This window comes from Coenobita brevimanus, chromosome 43 (genome assembly GCF_032717465.1).
Source record: "Coenobita brevimanus isolate Jiangsu-jjx chromosome 43, ASM3271746v2, whole genome shotgun sequence".
Lineage (NCBI taxonomy): Eukaryota > Metazoa > Arthropoda > Malacostraca > Decapoda > Coenobitidae > Coenobita > Coenobita brevimanus.
This window is the reverse complement of record NC_136996.1, coordinates 29,363,012-29,387,329: the sequence shown is the minus strand read 5'-3', so window position 1 is coordinate 29,387,329 and position 24,318 is coordinate 29,363,012. Positions and strand designations below refer to the sequence as shown.

At 41.8% G+C, this 24,318-nt stretch overlaps 1 protein-coding gene across 3 annotated transcripts in view; it reads right to left on the bottom strand.

Annotated features, from left to right (window-relative positions):
- The window catches only part of LOC145397755 (uncharacterized), a 602,404-nt gene that overhangs the window by 57,111 nt on the left and 520,975 nt on the right, over window positions 1–24,318 (bottom strand). For all 3 annotated transcript variants that reach the window (XM_080270779.1, XM_080270777.1, XM_080270778.1), the window contains exons 9-11: window positions 17,751–17,846; window positions 8,345–8,449; window positions 6,700–6,816 (exon numbers count right to left, since the gene is read on the bottom strand). In XM_080270779.1, coding sequence (XP_080126905.1) covers window positions 6,700–6,816; window positions 8,345–8,449; window positions 17,751–17,846 — 318 coding nt within the window. The remainder of the gene's footprint in view (window positions 1–6,699; window positions 6,817–8,344; window positions 8,450–17,750; window positions 17,847–24,318) is intronic.

Sequence of the window (24,318 nt, the reverse complement as noted above, 5' to 3'; positions counted from 1 at the left end):
TCTCTCATGTCACTCCATCCGTCCCCTTTAAACCCGAGACAGGCAGGCGATATGAGTGACGCGCCGATGCTGTTTGTTAACCCAACTGCGACAGGTGTTACGGCCTGCACTGTGAACCTACTCCTGCCAACCCACCCTCCTGACAACACCTGACCACTGCTGACAACACCTGACTCCTCCTAACAATACCTGACATCTTTTGACAACACCTGACTCCTCTCGACAACATCTGACCCCTCCTGACGACACCTGACTCCTTGTGATAACACCTGACCCCTCCTGACAACACCTGACCCCTCTTGACAACACCCGACTCTTTCTGTCAGATAAATAACCCCCTCCTGACAACATATGACTTCTCTTGACAACATCTAACCCTTTCGAACACCTGATAACCTCTTAATTAGGAGGCCCCAATCTTTTTCCGTTCACTGCTCTGTTTGCTCCAATGAACATTTACACGGTCGGAACAGCTCACGTATCAATTCCAGCAAACGCCAGACGATTTTATTCGGCTGTGACTGAATGTAGGTGCCTGAATATACCAAAAGAACGCGTGTTTTCGTTATATAATCTCCTAGTTTTGTTTACAAGTCACGTCCACTGTTTGTTGATCATTTTGTGTTGCTGAATCACTTCCATGATTTTTTCTTTTTTAAATATTTCGCATTTCTATTCACTTCGCTTCCAATCACTCTCGGAAAAGACAATATTTTTCACTCGATCACGTAATTTTCCTTTTTAAAAAGCCCATAAATACACCAATATTCTTAGACTAAAGCGATATCTCTTGAATGGGAAAGGGTTAATCTAATGCCTCCAGTAAGAAAAATGTCTCTAATTAATAATCGTTTAGAGACTGCAACACTAAGTAAAAAAAGATCAACAAAAATCAATTAGAAAGTCATTGGGTGAAAGTGGATTAATTCTTCACTATATTTAGGCTTTATAATGTGGCAAATCTCAACGTATAATTTCTTTTATTTATAACGCGTTAGTTTAATTTGAGGAGAAAAAGAGTTAAGAACAGAATGGTGTCTTAATGTCTGCAGGAGAGAGCAATATAATAAAATGGTTATGAAATATATGAAGATGAGAGAGAGAGAGAGAGAGAGAGAGAGAGACCCTGCGGCTCTCCTACGTGACCCGGCCTCATTATTAATGGATAAACCTACCCTTTAATTAAAGAAGTTTAATAACAACAGAGCAAAGCAGAAGGCTCTCCCCCATCCCCCAGACCCTCCGGCAATCAACCATACGGAACAATAGTTAGATCTTGCAGGACTGAAATTACAGGATATTTTAATTGGACAGGTAAACAGTGACAGTAATGATAGCTTGTACACAATGATTTACTTCCAATGATGATGATGATGATGATGATAGTGGTGGTAGTGGTGATAGATACAAATTAACAGTGAAACAGAGTAACTACCAGAGAGAGAGAGAGAGAGAGAGAGAGAGAGAGAGAGAGAGAGAGAGAGAAGGGGGTATTATGAGCGTCCTGAAGGGGGCGGACGCTGGAATAAAGAAGATGACGGTGTATGATTAGCCGACCCAATTTCTTCTTCGGATCGACAAAATGAGTTTGGAGTCTCGCAGGCTTTTTCCCCTGATTAATTTCCGGAGGTGGTGCCAAGAGGGGGCATTTTTCTTTTCCCTTTTCATTCTCTTACACACTCTTACCCTTTTTTCTCTAACAGGGAGGTATTTTTCTCTTTACTCCCTACCCTTTCTCATTCCCTTTCACTCTGATTCTCTCTCTCTCCAACATGCGGGTATTTTTCTCACTCGCTTTATGATTCTCTCACTTTCTTACACTTTCTCCATCTTCCTCATTTTCTCTTCCTTTTTAGGTCTTGTTACGGAACAGAGAAAGATAATGTACACTTTAAGTGAGAATACTAAAAATCACTACTGTCCCGTAAAGTTCCAGGTTCAAAACGAAAGAGTTAGGTAAAATTACAAGTTAAGTTTAATGCTCAAACTAACAACAAAACATTCAGGACTCATAAGGATAATGTAATGGCAAAAAAACAGGTTAAATATATGGTTAACTGCAATAGCCTCTATTAACACGAAATTAGCAAGAGTAAATTTACCTAAGTCAGCCCTGATAAAATGAAAATACACTGGGTAATGCTCAGCTAATGCAAGATAAATTATTACAGATACAAAATATTATTAACGATGATGGACATAAAGATCCCTACATGAATTACAAAAACTTCACTAGGCCTACAAATTAAACTTATGCTATACAGTACAAGAACAAAATGCAACAACACTTATACTCAAATTACACAGCTGCTAGATGGTTGGAGACTTCCTGAGCACTCAATAATAACTGTACAGGGGAGGACAGAGATGTGAACAAAATGAGGAGCAGATCTAAGTGGCAATAATGCAGAGACTGAGCTCATTATATAGGGGCCAGCAGAGCTTGATACAACTTGTAAGAAGGACGCGCAAATGAAGCCATGGGGACAAAGAGCTGAAAATCCTGCTCTGAACAACAGAAAGGACGACTTACTCTACTATAACGGTAGAAAGGGGGGACTGAGACAGAACACGCTCGTGATCAAACATGCAGCATACTGTGCGTTAAAATTACACAAAGGATGATGAAATCATAGGCTATGTAACAGTCTCCACACTATGTCCTCCTCCTCCTCCCCCTTCTCCTCCTCCTCCTCCTCCTCATCATCATCATCATCATCATCATCATCATCATCATCATAATCATCATCATCATGATCACCATCATCATCAACTAACTCCTCCTTCTCTTTTTCGTTCTTCCAAACACTTTTCCACCTGGGGCATCTCCTATTTCCTCAATGATTTGCTTCCAACTTCATACAATTTCCTGAGACCAATATCCCCAAACCTTTACATTCTTAGGCCTATTTATTGGACGTTATGGGGTCAAAGGTCACACACACACACACACACACACACACACACACACACACATCACACACACAGCTGGGGATCCCGTGATCATATATGTTCATTAATCACCACAGCAGTTGCACAGAAGCATGTCAGTGTAGAGCAGGTGTGTGGAGGCAATCATGCATTCCCTTAGTGATGTTGGCAATCTCATTTCCTCTCACTCTATCATGGTCGCTCTCTGTCATGCACTTTCATTCTCTCTCTCTCTCTGGCAAGCTGATTTTCTTTACGGTCACTGTCATGTTCTCTCATTTTGTCTCGTTTATGACTCTCTCTCTCTCTCTCTCTCTCTCTCTCTCTCTCTGAATTGTAAATCAGAGACATTAATTCATAGTATTTCCCGTTTTGTCAGTCCATTAAAATTTTCTGGCATTCTTCTTTCCAAAAGTTATGGTGTTTTTCTATCAATTTCTGCCGGTTTTTATGCCAGAGAGAGTGGTGAGTGTGGAGAGAGCGGTGGGTATGGAGAGAGCGGTGGGTATGGAGAGAGCGGTGGGTGTGGAGAGAGCGGTGGGTGTGGAGAGAGAGGTGGGTGTGGAGAGAGAGAGAGGCGTGGAGTCAGCGGTGGGCGTGGAGAAAGTGGTGGTGGGCGTGAAAAGAGTACTTACTATGTCTTTGTACGCAGCATCGAGACCAATGCTACTATCCTAGTTGGTTATGGAAGCTCCCTAACACATTCTCCTTGGTGACTTATTTCTGGATAAGGAAGGTTAATATTCTTTTGATCGGTATTTATGCAGAGTAGGGCGATGCTGGAAGGATTCAAGTAACATAGATGAGGACAGTAAGGTGTAATATATAAAACAAATCGCCTAATACAAGGTGTTAGAGCGCTTCCTTAGCCGACGAGAGTACGGGCCCCCAATTCTCGGACATTCCCCAGTGAACACTATATTACCAAACATTTCTCATTCCTCCCCAAATCTAAGTCACTATCCTTCCTTCTCGTATTTTTCTGTAGCTTATTTCCAACTGCTATCCTGTGCACATAACATCTCATTCCTACTCAAAAGTCATATCATTCCTTCTTTTTTAAGTCTACTTTATATTGGCACCTCTCCCATATATATTTTCCTCTTTTTTCCCCTTTTACATAACACCTTACATCACCAGCAGCCGGCCGGGGCGTATCGGCAAACTTTTGATCGGATGGTACTCTCTCTCTCTCTGCACCTGGCTACTCTTCCACGTCTGACACACAAACTTCCATACGACCCCTCTAACTTCTCAGGTATCCCTAAATCAGCACCATCTTCTCTCCTTCTCTTCCTACCTCCCCTCTTTTCTCTCCCTCCCTTCCTTCCTCACTCTGCCTTTCCTCCCCTCCTCTTTCTCTTTCAACTTCCTACGGCTCCTCCCTTCCTCCCTCCGTTCGTCCCTTTCTCATATCTTCCTCCCTCTCTCCACCCCTCTCTTCCTTCCTCCCGTCTTCTCTCTCTTCCTCCCTTCCGTCTTCCCTCTCTTCCTCCCTCCTCTCTTCCCCCTCTTCCCCTCTCTTTTCTTCTTCACTCCTCTCTTCCCTTTCTCCTAACTTCATTCTCTCCCTCCCTCACATCCTCTCTCTCCCTCTCTTCCTATTACCTCTTCGGCTACTCCTCCACTTCCGTCATTCAAACTTCTCACTTCTCTCGTATCCCCCAACTCAGCATCCTATCCCCTCTCTCCCTACCTTCCTACCTCCCTTCCTTCTCCATATACCTTCCTCTATCTACATCTCTCTTTCCTCCCTTCCTCCCCTCCCCCTCTCTTCCCTCCTATCCTACTTTCCTTCCTCGATCTTGTTAATCTTCTCTCCCTCTTTTCTCCTCCTACCTTTCCTCCCTTCCTTCCACCTACCTTTTCGCTTCCCCCTCATACATGCCCTTCACTTCTCCTTCCTCCTTTTCCTCTCCCTCCCCCTCCCCCCCCTCTCTCTCTCTCTCTCTCTCTCTCTCTCTCTCTCTCTCTCTCTCTCTCTCTCTCTCTCTTTCTCTCTCTCTCTCTCTCTCTTCCTTTCCTTCCTACAGCCCCTCCCTTTCTGCCTTTCCCTGCCATTTTCACTAAGATCCCTCTCTACTTTTCTCCCTCTCTCCTCCCTTGCCTGCCTTTTCACTTTCCTTCCTCCCTTCTTCCCCACGCACCCTCCTTCCTCTCCCTCCCCCTCCCCCTCTCCCTCTCTCTCTCTCTCTCTTCCTTTCCTTCCTACAGCCCCTCCCTTTCTGCCTTTCCCTGCCATTTTCACTAAGATCCATCTACTTTTCTCCCTCTCTCCTCCCTTGCCTGCCTCCTCACTTTCCTCCCTCCCTTCTTCCCCACTCACCATCCCTCCCCTCCCTCACTCCCTCCCTCCCTCCCTATTACCTACCTCATCTACATGCGACCCACACGTTGCGATTCCATTTCTTTCCTCCAAAGTTTGCTCCCCTTCGGCTCCTCTTCCTCTTTCCTCCCTCCAACGATCCCTTCCTCTCCTACAAAACATTCCCTTCTTTTCCTACACTCCTCTCCTCACCTGCTTCTCCTGTTCTCCCTTCCTCTCTCTTCCTCTTTCTTCCTCCCTGTCAGCTCCTGATCTTACGCTTTTCCTCCCTTCTATTCTCCTTTCTTCTCCCTTTATGCTTCTACTTGTCTCTCCCTACCTTCCCTTCAGCCTTCCGCTTCCATGTTCTCTCTCTCTCTCTCTCTCTCTCTCTCTTCACTTCTAAACTTTCCATGCTATCTCTCACTAACTTCCCACGTACATGATCTCCCTCCTTTCCCCCTTCTCAACTTTCCTCCCTACCTCCACCTCTCTCTCTCTCTCTCTCTCTCTCTCATATTCATTCTCTTCCTCCTTCCTCAACACTCCCTTTAACAAAATCGCAAAAATCTACGTCCCATCCACTTACATCTATCGTACATCTCCGTCTCGTTCTCCTATCCCTCCTATCTCTCGCAATCATTAACATCTCTCCACTTTCTCACTTCCTTCCCTCTCCCCCTCCACCCATCCACCCACACCCACACACACACACACACACCCTCCCACTCACACAATCTCAAGCATGCAGAACTCTCCCTCTCTCACCGTCTGGCAATAGTAGTAACATTCTCTCTCTACTTCTCTCCTTCAGTCCCTCCTTCCCTCCCTCTAACCCAGTCAGTGTATCTCCCACTTTCCGTCTTTCACTTCTTCCTTCTCTCCATCCCTTCGTCCCACTTTCTTTTTTCTCTTTCCTACCTTCCATCCTTTCCAGTAAACAAGTCTTCCTCTTTTCCATTCTCCCTCACTGTCCTCCTCCAACTCCTTCCCTCCCCTCCGTCCCTCCCTCCCTCCTTCTCTGTCCCTCTGCCCCCCCTCTCTGACTTCCCGCCCCCCTACATACGAGTACACACTTCAAACTCGCAGAACTCTCTCATGTCTACGCAGCGTCTCTCTCTCTCTCTCTCTCTCTCTCTCTTTCCTCCTTCCCCCATATACTTGACATGTAGAGGTGTATGGTATGTAGGAGGGCTACTGGGCCTTGAGAGCAGGCTGTGACGCCTATGCCCAGAGTCGGACACATAAAAAAAAAAAAAAAAAAAAAAAAAAAAAAAAAAAACTTATCCCTGCTTCTCCCCCTCCACAAGATCTTTCTCAGACCCTACCCTCCCTCCTCCCTTTCCATCCAATCCTTCTAGGCCTATCCCTTCCTCCACAAAAGCTTCCCCTACCCATCCCCTTCCCAACCCCCCATGGCCCTTCACTCCCCCCCACACTCACTCACGCACGCACTCACTCACCTTCTCAAACTCGCAAAACTCCAGCTGCCTGCGTAGGGTCTCGAGGTAGTTGAGTGCGTTGATGTAGTTGAGTGCGTAGCGATGATACGCCTGACACAGCATGGTGGCTTTGCTGCCCTGCGGGGAGGTAAGAGGAGTGGGTGATGAGAGGAGGGAGAGAACGGAGGGAGAGGGAGAGGGAGAGGGAGAAGAGAACGGATGGAGAGGGAGAGAGAGAAGAGAACGGAGGGAGAGGGAGAAGAGAACGGAGGGAGAGGGAGAAGAAAACGGAGGGTGAGGGAGAACAAAGAGTGAGAGGGAGAAGAGAACGGAAGGAGAGAGAGATGGAGGAGGAGGAGGAGGAGGAGGAAAAATAATGAAGAAAAAAAGGGTAGTGAGAGAACGGGGGGGGGGGAAATAGGAGAAAAAAAAAACACGGGAGGAGGAGGAAGAGGAGGAGTTGTGATGGAGAAGCATGCGTGGCGAGAAAAGGAGGACGAGAAGAGGGTGAGGCAGGAGAAAAGAGGAGGAACAGGGAATGAGAGAGAGAGAGAGAGAGAGAGAGAGAGAGATAACATTAGCATATGCACGTTCAGGAAAATGGACAGTAAATCTTCTATCATGTCGGGATGACACTAATGCAAAGGCTGTTAAAATAGGAGTGGCCAATTTTTTTCTTTCCTCTCTCTCTGTTTCACCTTTTGCCCATCTGCTTCGTCTCTGTCACTCCCTGTCCATTTCTATCCACAATTCCATTTCTGTCAACCTCAACTTCATTCTCTCTCTCTCTCTCTCTCTCTCTCTCTCTCTCTCTCTCTCTCTCTCTCTCTCTCTCTCATCTAGGACACCCACAATTATCCAACACAGAAGCCATGAAGCCATACATGCACACATAGACTAAACTCATCTGCTTATGGTGAGATCATCTTCATTTTACACTTCCAAACAACCAGACATTTCCTTCGTTTTGGGAAAGTATCTTAGCAATGAAGCTGATTTATTGAAGGCTGTATGAAATCCCTCTAGTGGACAAAATCACCCCTCTAGTGGACAAAATCGTCTGGAGATAGCAAGAATAAATTTAAAGACAGCGGAATCACGTGGTTTGTTATTGTCTGTAACTCTTATTATCTGCGACTGAGAGTGTGTCTGGGAAGAAAACGTTGAGGTTATGTAATAATTATAATAATAATAATAAATAATAATAATAAAAATATAAATATAGTAGTAACATTATAAGACTGACGATATAATAATAATAATAATAATAATAATAATAATAATTATAATCATCATCATCATCAATAGCCACAGTATCATTTCCGGCATTCATAACAATAACGTGATATAACGATAATGTTTACGATTAGTTTTAGGTTAAATTAAAATTATTTAAATTATACAACAGAGGAAGAAAAAACAAATGAATATAAAATAAATTCATCCTTATTATGACCGTAATTATAATGATTAACCTTACTAATACTGTTGATCTTAATTAATAGTGTAATTGAGTTTCCGGGCATGATAGACACAGCAGGGTAATTATAACACAAATGGCGATACAACAAACGAAATGCAAATATGTACACACACACACACACACACACACACACACACACACACACACACACACTCTCTCTCTCTCTCTCTCTCTCTCTCCTACCTTCTGAAAAAGTCTGACGAGGACGCTGGTCGTGTCTAACTGGCCGACAGGGACGTGATGTTGTTCTAGAAGATTAATAAACTCCTTGCAGAAAGCGTAGGTTACCTGAGGAAGATTAAGAAGAAGGGATGGTTAGAAAGAAGTATAAAGGCACTTACGACAGCTCTGTTCGTCTCGTTTATTTAGATTATTTCGTACTTCTTCTTCTAGTTACGTCCAGACCTTTCTTCTCTCGTCGGATACGGAGGCTCCCAAGCACCTTTTCCTTACCGACTTATTTTGTTTATTACACCATATTTCCCTCCTTATCCGTACCCTCGCCCGATAGAGACTCCCTTGCATCTGTTCTCTGGCGATTTATTTTGCTTATTACACCTTATTACCTTTTTCCGGGTTATATAAATCCTTCTAATATCGTCATTCTCTGCCTAAACAATGTATAAAAGAATATTAACTTTCCATACCAAAATTAAATTGCTAAGTAAAAGGTGCTAGGGGGATTCCTTTACCTGCGAAAATACGGGTCTTGAAAAAAATCGTCCTTTGATGACAAGAAAAAAAAAAAAAAAGGTCCGTGGGCTGAAGGGGGTCTTAATGCACCAAGCCAACCCTCCCCCCCTCAAAATAAATAAATAAATAAATAAAATAAGGGGATTTTGCTGCACCAAGCCAAGCCCCCTAAAAAAGGAAAAAAGAAAAAAGTAAAAACCTCAGATTGAAAAACAAAAAGACTGTGGTGATTATAAGCATGATATGGAAAAAAAAGGAAAGAAACTGGAAGTCACAACCCGCCCTGGAAAAGTCAAAACCCATCTGGAAAGTCAAAATGTCAATTGCGAAAGTCAAATCCCACCTAGAATACTCACAACACAACTGGAAAAGCCAAATTCCAAGCAGAAAAATTTAAAGCAAGAAAGCTAAACAACCCCACAAGGAAAAAACCCGCTAAGAAAATAAGAAAAAAAGACAGGAAAAAATGGAATTACTCTCGGAGACTGTGACGAAAAAGGGATACTGACCAAACGGGAACTGACCTGGGAGATGAACCAATGAAGGTGAACCATTGCAACATTATTATTAAGCAAGTTATTACACAAGTTAGTAGAGAAAGGGATGAAGCACCTGGAACACCGAAAAAAATTATCTCTGACAACGGAAAATAAACAGTAAAGAGAGTGAAAAATGAAGCCCAGTTTGAAGATAAACAATCAAAAGAACATTCATAACAACTACATGTTTACCTTATCAAAATGACTATGTACCCTTACAAAAAAAAAAAAAAATTGCGTCTGAAAATAACAGCGATCAGGTTTAGTTTATTTTTTAGTTTTTATTAACAGATACCTAAATATATGGAATACATTACTAAATAGCTTCCATCCCTTGACAAGATGCATTTTTAGGCCATGCACTCTCTACGGATCTTGCATTTGGCTCTCTGGTATCTTGTTTTTTGTTTTTTCTTGCAGGGAACAATCTTGTGGGCTCGTGGCCTTTGGTATCTACTTTCTTACATTAAAAAAATCTTTAAGTGGCGTAGGCATTTTCTTTATTTAGATTTCAAAAGTTGTCTTGTTGGAATTTACATAATTTTTGTGACCGGATGCCCTGTCCAACCAACAGCCCTGGGGTGAGAGGGGACGCTCAACCCTCCAATCGACTGCGTGACCTTTCACCCACTACACCGTGCCACTGTTTACAAGCCATTCCACTTAATTTTCCGCAAACATTCCTCCCCATTACCGCCGCTATCTGGACCATCCGGATACCCCCCCACCCACCCCGAAAAAAAAAAAATGCATTGTATTAAATTTGCTTCTACAAAATAACCTCTTCCACTGCCTACTTTTTCATTTTATTATCCAATGACTTAAAATTTAGATATAGTCTTCATTAACCCCCATAAAATGCGTAGCTTCTTATTTGCGTGAAGACATTCGGAAATAGCAAGAATAAATGACATGAATAATGCAATCATTAGAGTTAAGTAGCGTAGTTAATTTTCCCTAAACATCCATCCCCACTGACGTCCCCAGTTCCATATTAATCCACCGCATGAAGGATGGTGGACTGGGCAACTTCAGCCTCCACTCCACTGGATTCACATCCAGATGAACCTTGATCAACAACAGCAACAGCACCACCACCACCACCAACAACAACAACAACAACAACAACAATAATAGTAATACCACTACCACCACCAACACCACGACCACGACCACCACCACCACCACCAACAACAACAATAGCAGTAATACCACCACTACCACCACCACCACCAACAACAACAACAACAATAACCGCCCTATTCTGGGATACAGAAACAAAAACTGGACGGGGTATAAGTCCTTGTTTTAATTAATACGCAAAACAGTGAGACGGCAAAAATAAAAACAGAGGATTAAGGCTGAAAAGTAAAGGATCAGGCGCCATATTTAGCTCTCCTTAGCAAAAAAATAAATAAATACATGAAGTTAACTATTGTATATGCGTTCGATCTGACCCATGGAACTTCAAACACTACACACTTTAGCTTTTGGTTCCTTCTTCCTTATATTAAAAAAATAATGACAATTAAATGGGAGTGAAAATTAGGATTCTATGCTTAAACCTGAAATCGCCAAGTGGGATGCGGACTCCAAAACTTTTTGCGAAGAGTTTTGAAGTATATAACGATGATGGAATTTATTTGGCCTTCTCATATGGCTGCTGACTGCGTTCTACAGTATGGGATGCAGGCTAACCACGCGTACTAACCACAGGCCGTCAAAAAATAAAAGATTGTATTCCACTTTGCGATTTATTGATTTATTTTTTTAGAATGCAAAATATGAAAAATAAAAAGGAGTCTAATAACAACTATTACACATCAAACTTGTTCTACGGACAGTCAGAGAAATAAATATCTTCCCAGTTCCGTCTGAAGAAAATTTACAACAGGCGAAATACAATGAAACACCCATTTCTACCAATGAATCTTTCACTTGGTTTGACTTTTCCGCTATGTATTCGTCCAACTTTGGGAAGATACGTCTCTCTCTCTCTCTCTCTCTCTCTCTCTCTTACCAACCTACTACCCATCTGGTTGCCTATTTAACTGTCTAGGTCTATCTATCAATAGCAAAACGCCTATAATAGAGGAGGCCACAAACAAATCACCTCCACGTCACCGTATCCTCCATCAGACAGCCCAGTCGCCAATTCACACCACTCTCCTTCATGTACCTCACCACCTCAACCTTTTGTCTCCACTTCCATGCCCCCCCCTCATACCTCACTCATACCCACTCTCCTAGTCAATCTCCCATTCTCCAATTCTCATTTTCCATTCCCTCCACATGACTTAACCACCTCAAGGCACTATCATGCACATCCACACCAACACCACACTGCTCTTGACGTTCCAACACGAATATGGTTCCATATTTTACATCTCCTTGCTGTAACATTTACCTAGTGTAGCTAAGGTCATACACAAAACGGAAGTAGTGCTGGAGAGGGACGCCTTCGAGTGGTGGGATCGCTAAGACTCGGTGCTGGCGCTGTCCATTTATACAAACATCAATTAACCCCCTCCCTATCCCCCAAAAGAAGGATGGATGATTGAATAATAATAATAATAATAATAATAATAATAATAATAATAATAATAATGACTAGCAGTTTTGTTATGCAGTCGACTGGGTTTACGCTCAGATGAGCCTCGGGGTGCAACTACTACTGCTAATACGAAACAAAAAGAAAAATAAAACTAAGCTTTGGTTCAATAATGCCTCAGGTTATCGACTGTATTTCTGGTGATAAACGAACAGAATAAAAACAATAAAGATAAATTATGCTTTAGTAAAATAATACCCATGTTAGTGTCATTTAAAACATATGCAAAAAAAATAAATACATAAATAAAAGCTGACATCAAGTGATCCAGGTAACATTTGACGCCATCACTATGACAACCCATTTTAAATATTCAGTTTGTGATTTTTTTTGTTCTTGTGGATAAGATAAATGGAGCTTTAATCAACCTCTATAATACTAAAAATCCTCTCAAGTTGAATAAAATCGCCTGGAGACAGCAAAAATAAGAGAGAATACTGTCGACGTAGAGTGAGATGGTTGTGGAAAATTGGTGGAGTGAAATATTATGTCAATACTCCAGGTACAGACACTAAAGGCCATCCTCAGTAAAAGCCAGGTTTATACGCTTGGCAAAAGACAGATAGATAGATGGACAGACAAACAGGCAGACAGATCAGAGAGAAAAAGAGAGAGAGTGACCCCAGGAAGAGCTTTCATGTTTTCTGTGCCATATTTTCAAAGCGTAAGAGAGGAATATAAGTGAGGAATATCGCTGCAAAATATCTCAAACGAATTTTTCCCGTTCGATACACAGAGAAAGTGGAGTGGGCGAAATGTCAACAATATGAGTGGCTAGATTTTCATGATTTCAACTTCAATTTACGATACGAAACTCGAAACCCAGCCTGAAAAAGTCCTCTGTGCAGTGTTGGGTGTCGTGTGTCGTGTCCTGTGTCGTGTCGTGTCGTGTCATTGTCGTGCCGTGTCGTGTGTCGTGTCTTATCGCATTGTATTGTACCTTGCCTTATCGTGGTGATGTATGTTATCGTGGTGCGGTGTGTTGTCGTGCTGTATTGTGTGTGTGTGTGTGTGTGTGTGTGTGTGTGTGTGTGTGTGTGTGTGTGTGTGTGTGTGTGTGTGTGTGTGTGTGTGTGTGTGTGTGTGTGTGTGTGTGTGTGTGTGTGTGTGTGTGTGTGTGTGTGTGTGTGTGTGTGTGTGTGTGTGTGTGTGTGTGTGTGTGTGTGTGTGTGTGTGTTTTAAAATTCCACCCACTCCCCCATTACCACCCTCTACCTCACTCCCACCCTCTCTCATTCTTACACTCTCTCATTCTTACACTCTCTCATTCTTACACTCTCTCACTCCCACTCTCTCTCACTCTCACACTTTCTCACTCCCTCACTCTCCCTCATCCCCACACTCCTCCTCACCCTCACATTCTCCCTCACTCCCACGTTCTACCTCACTCCAACTCTAACCCTCACTCCAACCCTCTCCCGTAATCTCATGCTCTTCCTCACTCCCACACTCTCCCTCACTCCCACACAATCTCTCGCTCCCTCACTCTCACTCCCACACTCTCCCTCACTCTCAAGCTCTCCCTCATACCCACCGTCGGCCTCACTCAATCCCTCTCTCTCCCTCACTCCAACCCTCTCCCTCACTCCCACATTCTCCCTCATTTACTCTCACACCCTTTCCTTCACTGCCATTCTCTCCCTCATTCTCACCGTTTCCCTCTCTTTCCTCCACCCTGTCCTCCACTCCCACCCCCTCCCTCACTCCCACCTCTTATTCCACTGCGTCATTCCCACCCTCTCGCACACTGCCTCACTCCCACCCCCACTTCATTTGCCTTTATGTATTATTCAAGCAAATCTTCGCAAATCAGTAAGCAATTCTCTACCTCAATGACTACCCCTGCGTTTACTGTACTTTCAATTGCCCACTCCTCTTCCTTGATCACTTTCTCTCTCTCTCTCTCTATCTCTCTCTCTCTCTCTCTTTCCATCTATACTTTCCCCTCTTCTATCCTCTCCATACACTTTTCCCCTAAAAAAAAAAAAAAGGAATTTCTCTTGTACTCCAATCATAACTTTTATCTGACTGCAAGAACGTCCGTCCGCCTGTCTGTGTTTGTTTGTTTGTCAGAAAAATGCACTGTATGCCTTCAGTTTCTTTAAAATTCGCGTCTCTCTCTCTCTCTCTCTCTCTCTCTCCACTATACCATACACTTTCCCACCGTCCTTTAATACTGAAGACAGACTGAATAAAAGTCCTTTACTTTTTCGCCTTAGCTGCACAACATTTCCAGGGCAAGGGAAGGGAGAGAGAGAGAGAGAGAGAGAGAGAGAGAGAGAATGGGGTTGTTATGGTGGAGCTGTGTGTGTGTGTGTGTGTGTGTGTGTGTGTGTGTGTGTGTGTGTGTGTGTGTGTGTGTGTGTGTGTGTGTGTGTGTGTGTGTGTGTGTGTGTGTGTGTGTGTGTTTGTGTGTGTGTGTGTGTGTGATACATGAGTGTCGCTGAGTGTGCGGCGTAAAGGAGAGAGAGTGTAGGCGAGATGTAGATGAGTCGAGTGTGTAGGCAGAGGTAATTGCTGTGTGAATGTGTGAGTGTGAGTGTAAGATAGCCGAGTTTGGGGAACGAGTATTTAAGTGGAAGTAGGTGCTTTAGTGTTGATTAAGGCGTGGGTGTGGATGAAACAGAGAGAGAGAGAGAGGGGGGAGGGGTATATGCGAGAGAGAATGTGGAGTATTGTTTTCGACATAACAGGGGTATTAGTGATGGAAATTGTAGGAGACTGAGTGAGCGAGCGTGGGAAGGAGAGAAAGAAAGAATTAGAGTGAGCAGACAGCAATGTTTATGAGGAAAGTGTACGTGTGAAAATGTGTGAATACGAAGCGCGAAATGGGAGTACAAAGGAAAGCAAACAGAAACAAATGTAATGGTCCCCCTGAGTCTGCTCTAAAGAATTATTATCTAATTCTATAAATGAAAAGTAAAAACGGTATGGCAGGTGTATATTACGGTATTTAATTCTTTATGATGAAAATAAAGATACTGGTTCCTTTATCCTGTGGTATCTAAATGACTGAAGTAAAGAAAGAGACAGTAAAGTGGTGTCTCTTGTGGGATGTAATATTGTGGGATGAAGATTAGGAGAGTAAAGTGGTTGTCCATTAAGTGTGAGAAGGAATGATTAACAAATGTGTGTGTGTGTGTGTGTGTGTGTGTGTGTGTGTGTGTGTGTGTGTGTGTGTGTGTGTGTGTGTGTGAGAGAGAGAGAGAGAGAGAGAGAGAGAGAGAGAGAGAGAGAGAGAGAGAGAGAGAGAGTTTGCGCAAATATAACAAACTCCCGAAATTTAAAAAAAAAAAGTGATGATTTCCGCATGAGCTCCTGATCTTTACGTGCGAGTGAGTGCACAAAGCGTTTGCGTGTGTTATTCTGAGCACACGCAAACAACCCATGATAAGAGGATGTGAGGAGCTTTGCCTCTATTTCGTGAGAACGGAGTGAGGTGCTTTGCATATGACCTTCCTTTAGTGTGTGTGTGTGTGTGTGTGTGTGTGTGTGTGTGTGTGTGTGTGTGTGTGTGTGTGTGTGTGTGTGTGTGTGTGTGTGTGTGTGTGTGTGTGTGTGTGTGTGTGTGTGTGTGTGTGTGTGTGTGTGTGTGTGTGTGTGTGTGTGTGTGTGTGTGTGTGTGTGTGTGTGTGTGTGTGTGTGTGTGTGTGTGTGTGTGTGTGTGTGTGTGTGTGTGTACAAGTATGAATAAGACGAGCTCTCCATATTCTGCGTTTCTGGCTCCCATGACTAAGCTGAAAAATGTCCCCATAAACAAAACAGCAGGTATTTTTAGGACGTTGATTAAAGCACATGAGAAGCGAAAAAAGTACAGTGAATAACGACCCCCCGCAGGACTACAATAACAGGCAAAACACGTAAACACAAAGGACATATAAACACAACAACACATCAAAACAACATAGGCAACGCTACGCTTTTCCAACCCTCCACCTGACCAAGCACATATCCCCCCAACTCTCTGCACACCTAACCAAGAGCATTACGGCCCTCACACCCCACCCCTTAAGAGACATTAGAACCTATAAATTTCAGTAGTTATTCTGTAAGTTATGAGATCTGATGAAATTATGACTAGTGCTTTTTCATTTGCAAAGTTTTAACAGAAAAATGCACTGGGCCCTTCAGATTCCTCGCGCAAGTTGCACTGAAATCTGAGAAAATTATTTGTTTTACTTTCTCGTTATTTAAATAAAAAAAATACTTAGGACACAACATTCTACCTATCACAAGGCACCAGTTCACTATAAGACACACATATCTATCTATAAACCTAGGCTGCTTCCCCCAAAGACACAATGAGAAATTTCATGACTATAATGAATACTTTCTGAGCTCTGGCCCGGAAACGAAATCTCTATGCCACCTATTGCTGTTGATCCCAGTGATAACAATACCCTCCTCTGACTTCATCAGGTGGAGGGTAAAAATCCTAAAGTATCAATACAGAAAAAAGAAACAGTATATAAACATTACGCCTCAGAGAAACACACCACAACACACCAGAATAACAAAAGGCAGTAAACTCAGGGAACACAAAGAACACAGCGAATAAAATCAACATCATGCAACACACTACAAGCAACATTATGACTCAAAAATACAACACAATGTAGGAAAAAGTAGGAACTCAAAGGCACAGCGAGCCACCAAAAAAATTATGATATAAAAATAAAAAAAACAGAAGCCAGAGACACGCACACAACAAAACGAAATATAAAACAAGAAAACACTGGTGACATAGTAAAAATGGGAACACAAAAGCACTCAAAAACAATATATAACGTAAAAAGTTACAAAACTCGAACACGATAGGTAAAACGGGTTTGCAACAGCACCACCCATCACAGCAAAACAGAAAAAATGAACAACACTATACCTAACAGAAGCTCACCACAACACAATAAAAAAATCACTTTGGTTCACAGACGCACATTGCAGCTGAAAATATATAGATATGAGACAGAAGTAAAAAATATAAATATGAAATAGAAAATAATATATAAATTATGAGATAAAAGTAATAATACAAATATGAGATAAAAGTAAATATATAAATATGAGATGGACGTAAAAATATAAAGATGCAATAGAAGTAAAAATATAAATTATGAGACGGATGTAAAAATATAAATATGAGATACGTGTCAGGCGCTCACACACAACTCGTCCGGGTTTCAGAGAAAAGCATAAATAAGCATCAGGTAGACTTACACTTCACAGCCCCTCCAGGTATAACATAAACAACGGCCAGGAACACTCCTGCATCAAAATTCATCCATGTTTCAAATAAAAATATAAATCTCAGGGACACTCACGCAATACAGTTTGTCCAGGTTTCAAATGAAGACAAAAATATAACTCAGGAATACTATTGCACTAAAACTCATCCACGTTTCAAGTAAAGACAAAAATAAAACTCAGGAATACTCTTACACTAAAAATTACCCACGTTTCAAATGATGGCAAAAATAAAACTGAGAAACACTCTTGCACTAAAACTCATCCACGTTTCAAATAAAGACAAAAATAAAACTCAGGAACTCCCATGCAACAAAGATCGTCAAGGCATCAAATAAATACAAAAATGAATACAAGTCAAGAACACTCACACAAGAAAGCTCGTCTAGGCAAAAAAAAAAAATAATAATAAAAAAATAAAAATAAAAATCATGAACATTTACAATACAGCTCGTCCAAGAAAAAAAAAAAAAACAGACACAGGAAAACCAGGAACACTCACGCAACACAGTTCATCCAGGTTTCCAAAGAGAAGTTCCGGCTCTGCGAACATTGCGTATCCGTCCACCTGGATCTTCTTTAGCGGCTCCATGTACACCTGAGGAGAGAGAGAGGGGGTGAGTAGGGGTGTGGGAGAGGGAGGGAGGGTGTGTGAGAGAGGGGGAGAGGGTGTGTGGGAGAGGGAGAGGGTGAGTGGGGGAGAGTGAAGGAGGGGGAGAATGAGGGGCGTAACTGAGAAAAGGTGCGTGAGACAGTGAGGGAGAGGTGAGAGAGTGGGTGTAAAGTGGGGGGAAGGATGGGGGTTTGTATGACAGAGAGAGAGAGAGAGAGAGAGAGAGAGAGAGAGAAGGGGGGGGTGCACAATAACAATCACAGTAAATTTATGAAAGGCGACAAAAACGATCGCAGGAAAAAAGTAATTTACTCGTCAAATGCAACAGAATGATAAAGCTTGCCAGAAAAAAACCATTCATTCTCGCCCAATAGAAAACATCAATAATTTGCACCCGTTATTTGTCCTTTCCATTCGTCCCCTCCCATTGCCAATACCACCCCTTTAGAACGAGGACACATTTTTATTACTGATGTCTTATTTGCTAACTCGACGCTACTTTATTTTGCTTAGAAGAAATTTTTGAAAGTGGAGGGTTTGGATATAGCCCTCCTTAGTCCTCCCAATATAAGAGATGACGTCTTGGGTGAATAAAATCGTCTGGCCGTAGCATGAATTAACCCCCTGACTCCGTGAACACATCAGCTTATTCTCACTATCCTCAGTCGATTTTATTCACCTTCAGATTGACCTCATGAAGTGGACCAGATTACGAAGGCTCTATCTAACCCCTCCAGTTTGAAAAGTCTCTCCTGCGCTAAATAGAATCGTCTGAAGGTAGCAAGAATTATTTAAAAAAAAAAAAAAAAAAAAAAAAAAAACACGACTGAATTAGAGAATAAATCGTAACTAAGTGATTAACCATTTCAGTCCGGTGATGTCTCGCCCATTTTGTTCATTTTTTTCATTTGAACTGTGGACTCGGTGGACTGCAGGCTGAAGATGCCGTTCTCTGCAGTCCAACATCCTCCTTTCCATGGACAGGGTGGGAAGTAAGGGACCTTTATATAACCAGGCAGTGGAGCCGCCCCGTTATATCGGTGCCACCACGTGAAGGTGTCCCTCTCTAGCAGACGACTTCATTCAACTTAGGAAGAATCTGAGTTAAGGGAGTTAACAGAGACCTTGTAGTCTCTCTGGTTTATAATAGTCTCTCCCAGGCTGAGTAAAACAGTAAGCTCCAGGAGTGAAGGTACAAAGTACGTCCTCGGATTGAAGGAGTTTATGCTCTCTCTCTCTCTCTCTCTCTCTCTCTCTCTCTCTCTCTCTCTCTCTCTCTCTCTCTCTTTGTTTATCCACTTTACCGAGGCTTTACAGCTATTTCCCTCGTAAACTGCTTCACTTGCTCATATAAACTTTATCTCTTCCGTGCCTGCTTCCCCCCCCCCCCTCTCTCTAGCACTTCTGTATTTTTTAACAAAAGTGAATTTCAGTTATTAACTGACGTCACCCCTTCCCACCTCCATCCCCCCCTTCTCTCTCTCTCTCTCTCTCTCCATCACCCACACCCACGCCTACAGTACACTAATCCTCCTCATTATACTCTCACCCATCCTCATCCTCCCCCTTTTCCTCACCCTCACTCACACACGTTCTCTCAAACCCCACACCTCACCCACCAGTATCAATCATCCATTCTCACTCACTACTCACCCTCACCCATCCCAACCCACACCCCCACCCACACCCACGACCATCGCCCTTACTTTTACCCTCACCCATCACACTCCCTCACCCTCACCTTCATCCATCCTTGCCCTCAACCATCATCCTCACCTTTCACCCTTCATTTTCACCCTCACCCATTACACCCCCTCACCCTCACTTTCATCCATTCTTGCCCTCAACCATCACCCTCACGTATCACCCTTCATTTTCACCCTCATCCACCACCCTCACCCATCAACATCACCCTCACCCACCACCCTCAGCCACGACCCCGACCCTGACCCTGGCTGTCGCCCTCACCCTCCCTCACCCATCACTCATCCGGCTCGCCAAGATCAACATATTTTGGCTCTCAATCCAATTTCGATTCTTCATCAAAGTTTGAGAGTAGGAGGAGGATGGGGAGGAGGAGGGAAGAGGCTAGAGGGGGAGGAAGAGGAGGGAGGGAAAGGAAAAGAACTAGGAAGAGGAGACAGGAAGAAGAAGGAGGGGAGAAGATGAGAGAGAGAGAGAGAGAGAGAGAGAGAGAGAGAGAGAGAGAGAGAGAGAGAGAGAGAGAGAGAGAGAGAGAGAGAGAGAGAGGAGTACGAAAATAAAGAGCATTATGTTACACGGCAGGAGGAGTTAAAAGAGCTGGTGTTTGATTAGGGAGGAAAAGATTTCTCGTGAACCTGAGCAAAGGCAGAAAATTGAACTGCAGAAAATATTACAGGACAGAGTGGGAGAGAAATATCAGAGGGAGAGGAATATCTGTGAGGAATATCAGTGAGGGAGAGGAATATCAGAGAGAGAGAGAGGAAAATCAAAAGGGGAGTGAGGGAGGAAAGAAAACAAGGTGCATACAGAATTTAAAACAGTTTAATACAGGTTTCTAATAGGGAACTAAAAACACAATGGACTAGACTGAATAAAATAAAGCGAGAATCAGGAAAAAAAAATAATGAAACTGAAGTGAAAGACACGGGAAAACTGAGGGGGAGACCATTAGTGAAAATATAAAGACTGGTGTGACATGCAGCTGAACTTGATGAGAAAAGATGGATCCAAAGTTTATTAGAGGGACGGATTACTGACCGAGAGATACAGAACGGAAAGCCATCTAAAAATTGAAAAATAAAGAGATGAATAAAAAAAAAAAAAAAAATGATTTGATACACGTTTGGAAAATAATAAAGAAAAAAAAAAGCAGTTGATGGACAAAGGAGGAAAAAATGAAGAGGGAATGTGATCGAAGGATGGAGCGAAGACGAAAGAGATGGCGGGTGAAAAGCTGATGAAACGAGTAGGGAATGTGAAAGACAAATAAAATACAATCATTAGAGGGGAAGAGAGATTACTGAGGAGAAAGGAAGGGATACCAAAAGGAAGAAAGAAAACGGGAAGAAGAAAAGGCAGAGACTGAGAATGGCAGGATAAGAGGATAAAGGAATAAAAATAGCACAGGAGAAATGGCTTAAGGAAAAGGGATGAAAGGACGACAAAACTGATGACAGAATGAGAACCGCAGAAGAGGAAATATTACGAGAGGAAGCAGAGATTAAAAGACGAGGAAAGACGGGACGTCAAAATGGAGAAAGACTGAAAAAAATACGAGTGGACTAACCTTTTCTGTGCAAAGACGTATTTTATTCTATTGCTAACCCCGAGACGTGTTTACTCGGTTCAAGGGAGAGATTTCTAAGTGGTACGTTTAGATAAGGCATTCAGTAAACCCTTCATTACTACGATACTCCCTTAAACCCCCTGAACCCGGCTGATGTTCAATTAGGTTTATTCTTTCAATTATCAGACGATTTTATTCAGCTCAGGAAAGGTCTCTCGAACTGGAGGGATTTATTGAGGCTGCACCTAATCCCTCCAGCTCGGAAAGTCTATCCTAAACTGAATAAAATCAACAGGAGATGGTCAAATTGAAATGAAAAGGACATCCTATGGCTAAATGGGTAAAGCTGACAAGACAAATCTGGGAGAGACAAGAAAACTATGAAAATGATGTTTTCCTGCCACGTGGATTAACATATGATGTTTGTTCGTTTCTTGTTCTTATGACTTTGTTTTTCTTAAGTCTTCGTTAACTCCTTCAATAAGAGAGATCCTTATTTAACTGGATAAAATGTCGGCGTGTCGCACTAATTAACTCAAATAAGACGCTACATAACCAGAATAAGAGAATGAAAATAAGAACAGATGATAAATATATACAGATATTGATACAGATACAGACTGACATATAAATATAGATTACAGAAACATATATTTATAGTTACAAATATATAAAAAAGTGGAATCTGTTCACTAGAATGCCAACTTTTCATCTCCTTTTCCTGTTCTCCTCAGACAATATTACTCAGCACAAGAGAAGTATTTAGAAGTGACGTGGCGATATACAGCCTTCATATGTACCTTCACTGCAAAGACGCTCCCTTAACGCTGAAGAAAATCATCAAGAAATAGCAATGATGAAAAAGAAAATCGCGTCTTGGAACTATAAGAGTTTAAAAAGATTTTGGACAACCATTAAAAAGAAAAATTAAAATAGAAACTGGGGGATGGGGAGATAATGGCGAAGTGGAAGGCTCAGCTGGAAAGTTTTGAAAATAAAATGACCAAGAGAGGAGTTTTGGAAAAGATTAACTTCGCAAATTGAGAGAGAGAGAGAGAGAGAGAGAGAGAGAGCTACTGGTGAGTCAGGGCGCGATGGAGGAAACTGGTACCTTTAAATGCGATTATCCCAATGACGAGAGAGAGAGAAATGGCACCACAATTTCAGTAAGTCCATTCCTTTAACCTCTTCAGTACGATGCCGATTTCTTTATCTCGCTACTGCCAGAGGATTGTACTTACCCAGGGTGTTGGAGAGGGACGCCTTCACGTGGTGGCACCGATACTGTGGCTAACTATTTATTCTGTATCTAACGCCAGACGATTTTACCTTGATAAGGGGAAGCCTTCACGATGTTTGAGGTACAAAAAAAAAAAATCCATCTTTGCACGCTCCACACGGTCATTCATTCCGTAATTCACTTTCATTTTTTTTAGTCCTACACAACAGTCTATACTTTCTGGACCTTAAAAATTATAACAAGCATCGAAATACTCCAAATATACTATAATTTTCCAAAAGATGTCAAGCTCTGCGAGATGTCAGTTTTTTTCCTTGTTCCACTTATGCTCTAAATGAGGATGATGTAATTATTAACTTTTTGTTGCTGATACCAGGCGATGTTACTCATCTTCGGAACGACCTCTGGTACTGAAGAATTTTATCAAAGTTTAGCAAAGCTGTGCCTAATCCTTCAAAATAGAAAAGTCTCTCTTAAGCAGAATTAAAACCGTCAGGATTAAATCGTAAAAGACATTCTTGTATTTCTCTCTCTCTCTCTCTCTCTCTCTCTCTCTCTCTCTCTCTCTCTCTCTCTCTCTCTCGCTGGAATAATTACTCTTGACAACTCTGCTTTTCCCCTCTCTCTCTTTACCAGGCATTTTCTTTTCACCAACTATGATTTTACTGTCTCCTACAGTCATCGTTACCTTTCATCAATCGAATTTATTTCTCAGCTTCACTTTCACAATCATTCTTTTTTTTTTTTTTTTTACGATATACTTTTCTTCTTCCTCTACATCAATGCCTAAACTTGGTAGCATAATTTTGCTCCTTCTACACCCCACTGATTTTTTTTTCTTAATTACCATTTTTCATCTCTACCTTATCAATGTTTTTCTTACAATAACTGATTTTCTTCGTATCTTTGCCAATGTTTTCCTCCTGTCCACCCCATTAATATTTATTTTTCGCTGTAGATTCGTTTACTGATACTTAATATCTCCTGTAAATTTATTCACAGATATTTAATTTTTGCTGTAATTTTATTCACTGATTTTAATTTTAGCTGTGAATTTACTCATTTAATTTTGGCTGTAAATTTACTCACTGATATTTAATTTTAGCTGTAAACTTATTCACTGATACCTAACTTTAGCTGTATATTTATTCACTGATATTTATTTATCCTGTAAATTTACTCACTGATATTTAATTTCAGCTCTAAATTTATTCACTGTTTAATTTTAGCTGTAAATTTATTCACTAAGTAATTTTAGCTGTATTCTTATTGACTGACAACTATAACTTTAAATTTACACACTATCTATTCTAACTGCAAATTTATTCACTGATATACAACGTACGATGTAAATTTATTCAATTACTTAATTTTAGTTGTAAATTTATTCACTGATACTAAATTTTAGCTGCAAATTTATTCCTTCTTTAACTACATTTTTTTCTATTTACCAGTTAATATTTTCTTCCACTACGTCAATGTTTTCCCTTCACCAATAGATTTTTTCCTCCATTTTTCCCCTCCCTTTCATCTTCCATACCAACCTTTCTCTTGTCAGTCAGTTTTCCCCCTCTCCTCCACTATACCAATATTTCCATTTATCTTTAAACTTTTTCCCCTCTGTTTGTCCATCTTTTCCCCCTCTATACACACCGATCGTTCAAGTAGTGGGGTGTGAGCGATGGTACACAGACACAAATAAACACAGACACAGAAAAACGCATATACACAAATAAACAGACACAGAAAAAAGCACGCACACAAACAAACAACAGAAAAAACGGACACAAACACACATACACAGAGAAGCATTTGCATACACAAAACACACACACACACACACACACACACACTGTCTCTCTCTCTCTCTCTCTCTCTCTAACACACACACACACACACACACACACAAAAGTCGATGCACACTCCTGCCAACACGGCTAACCCAC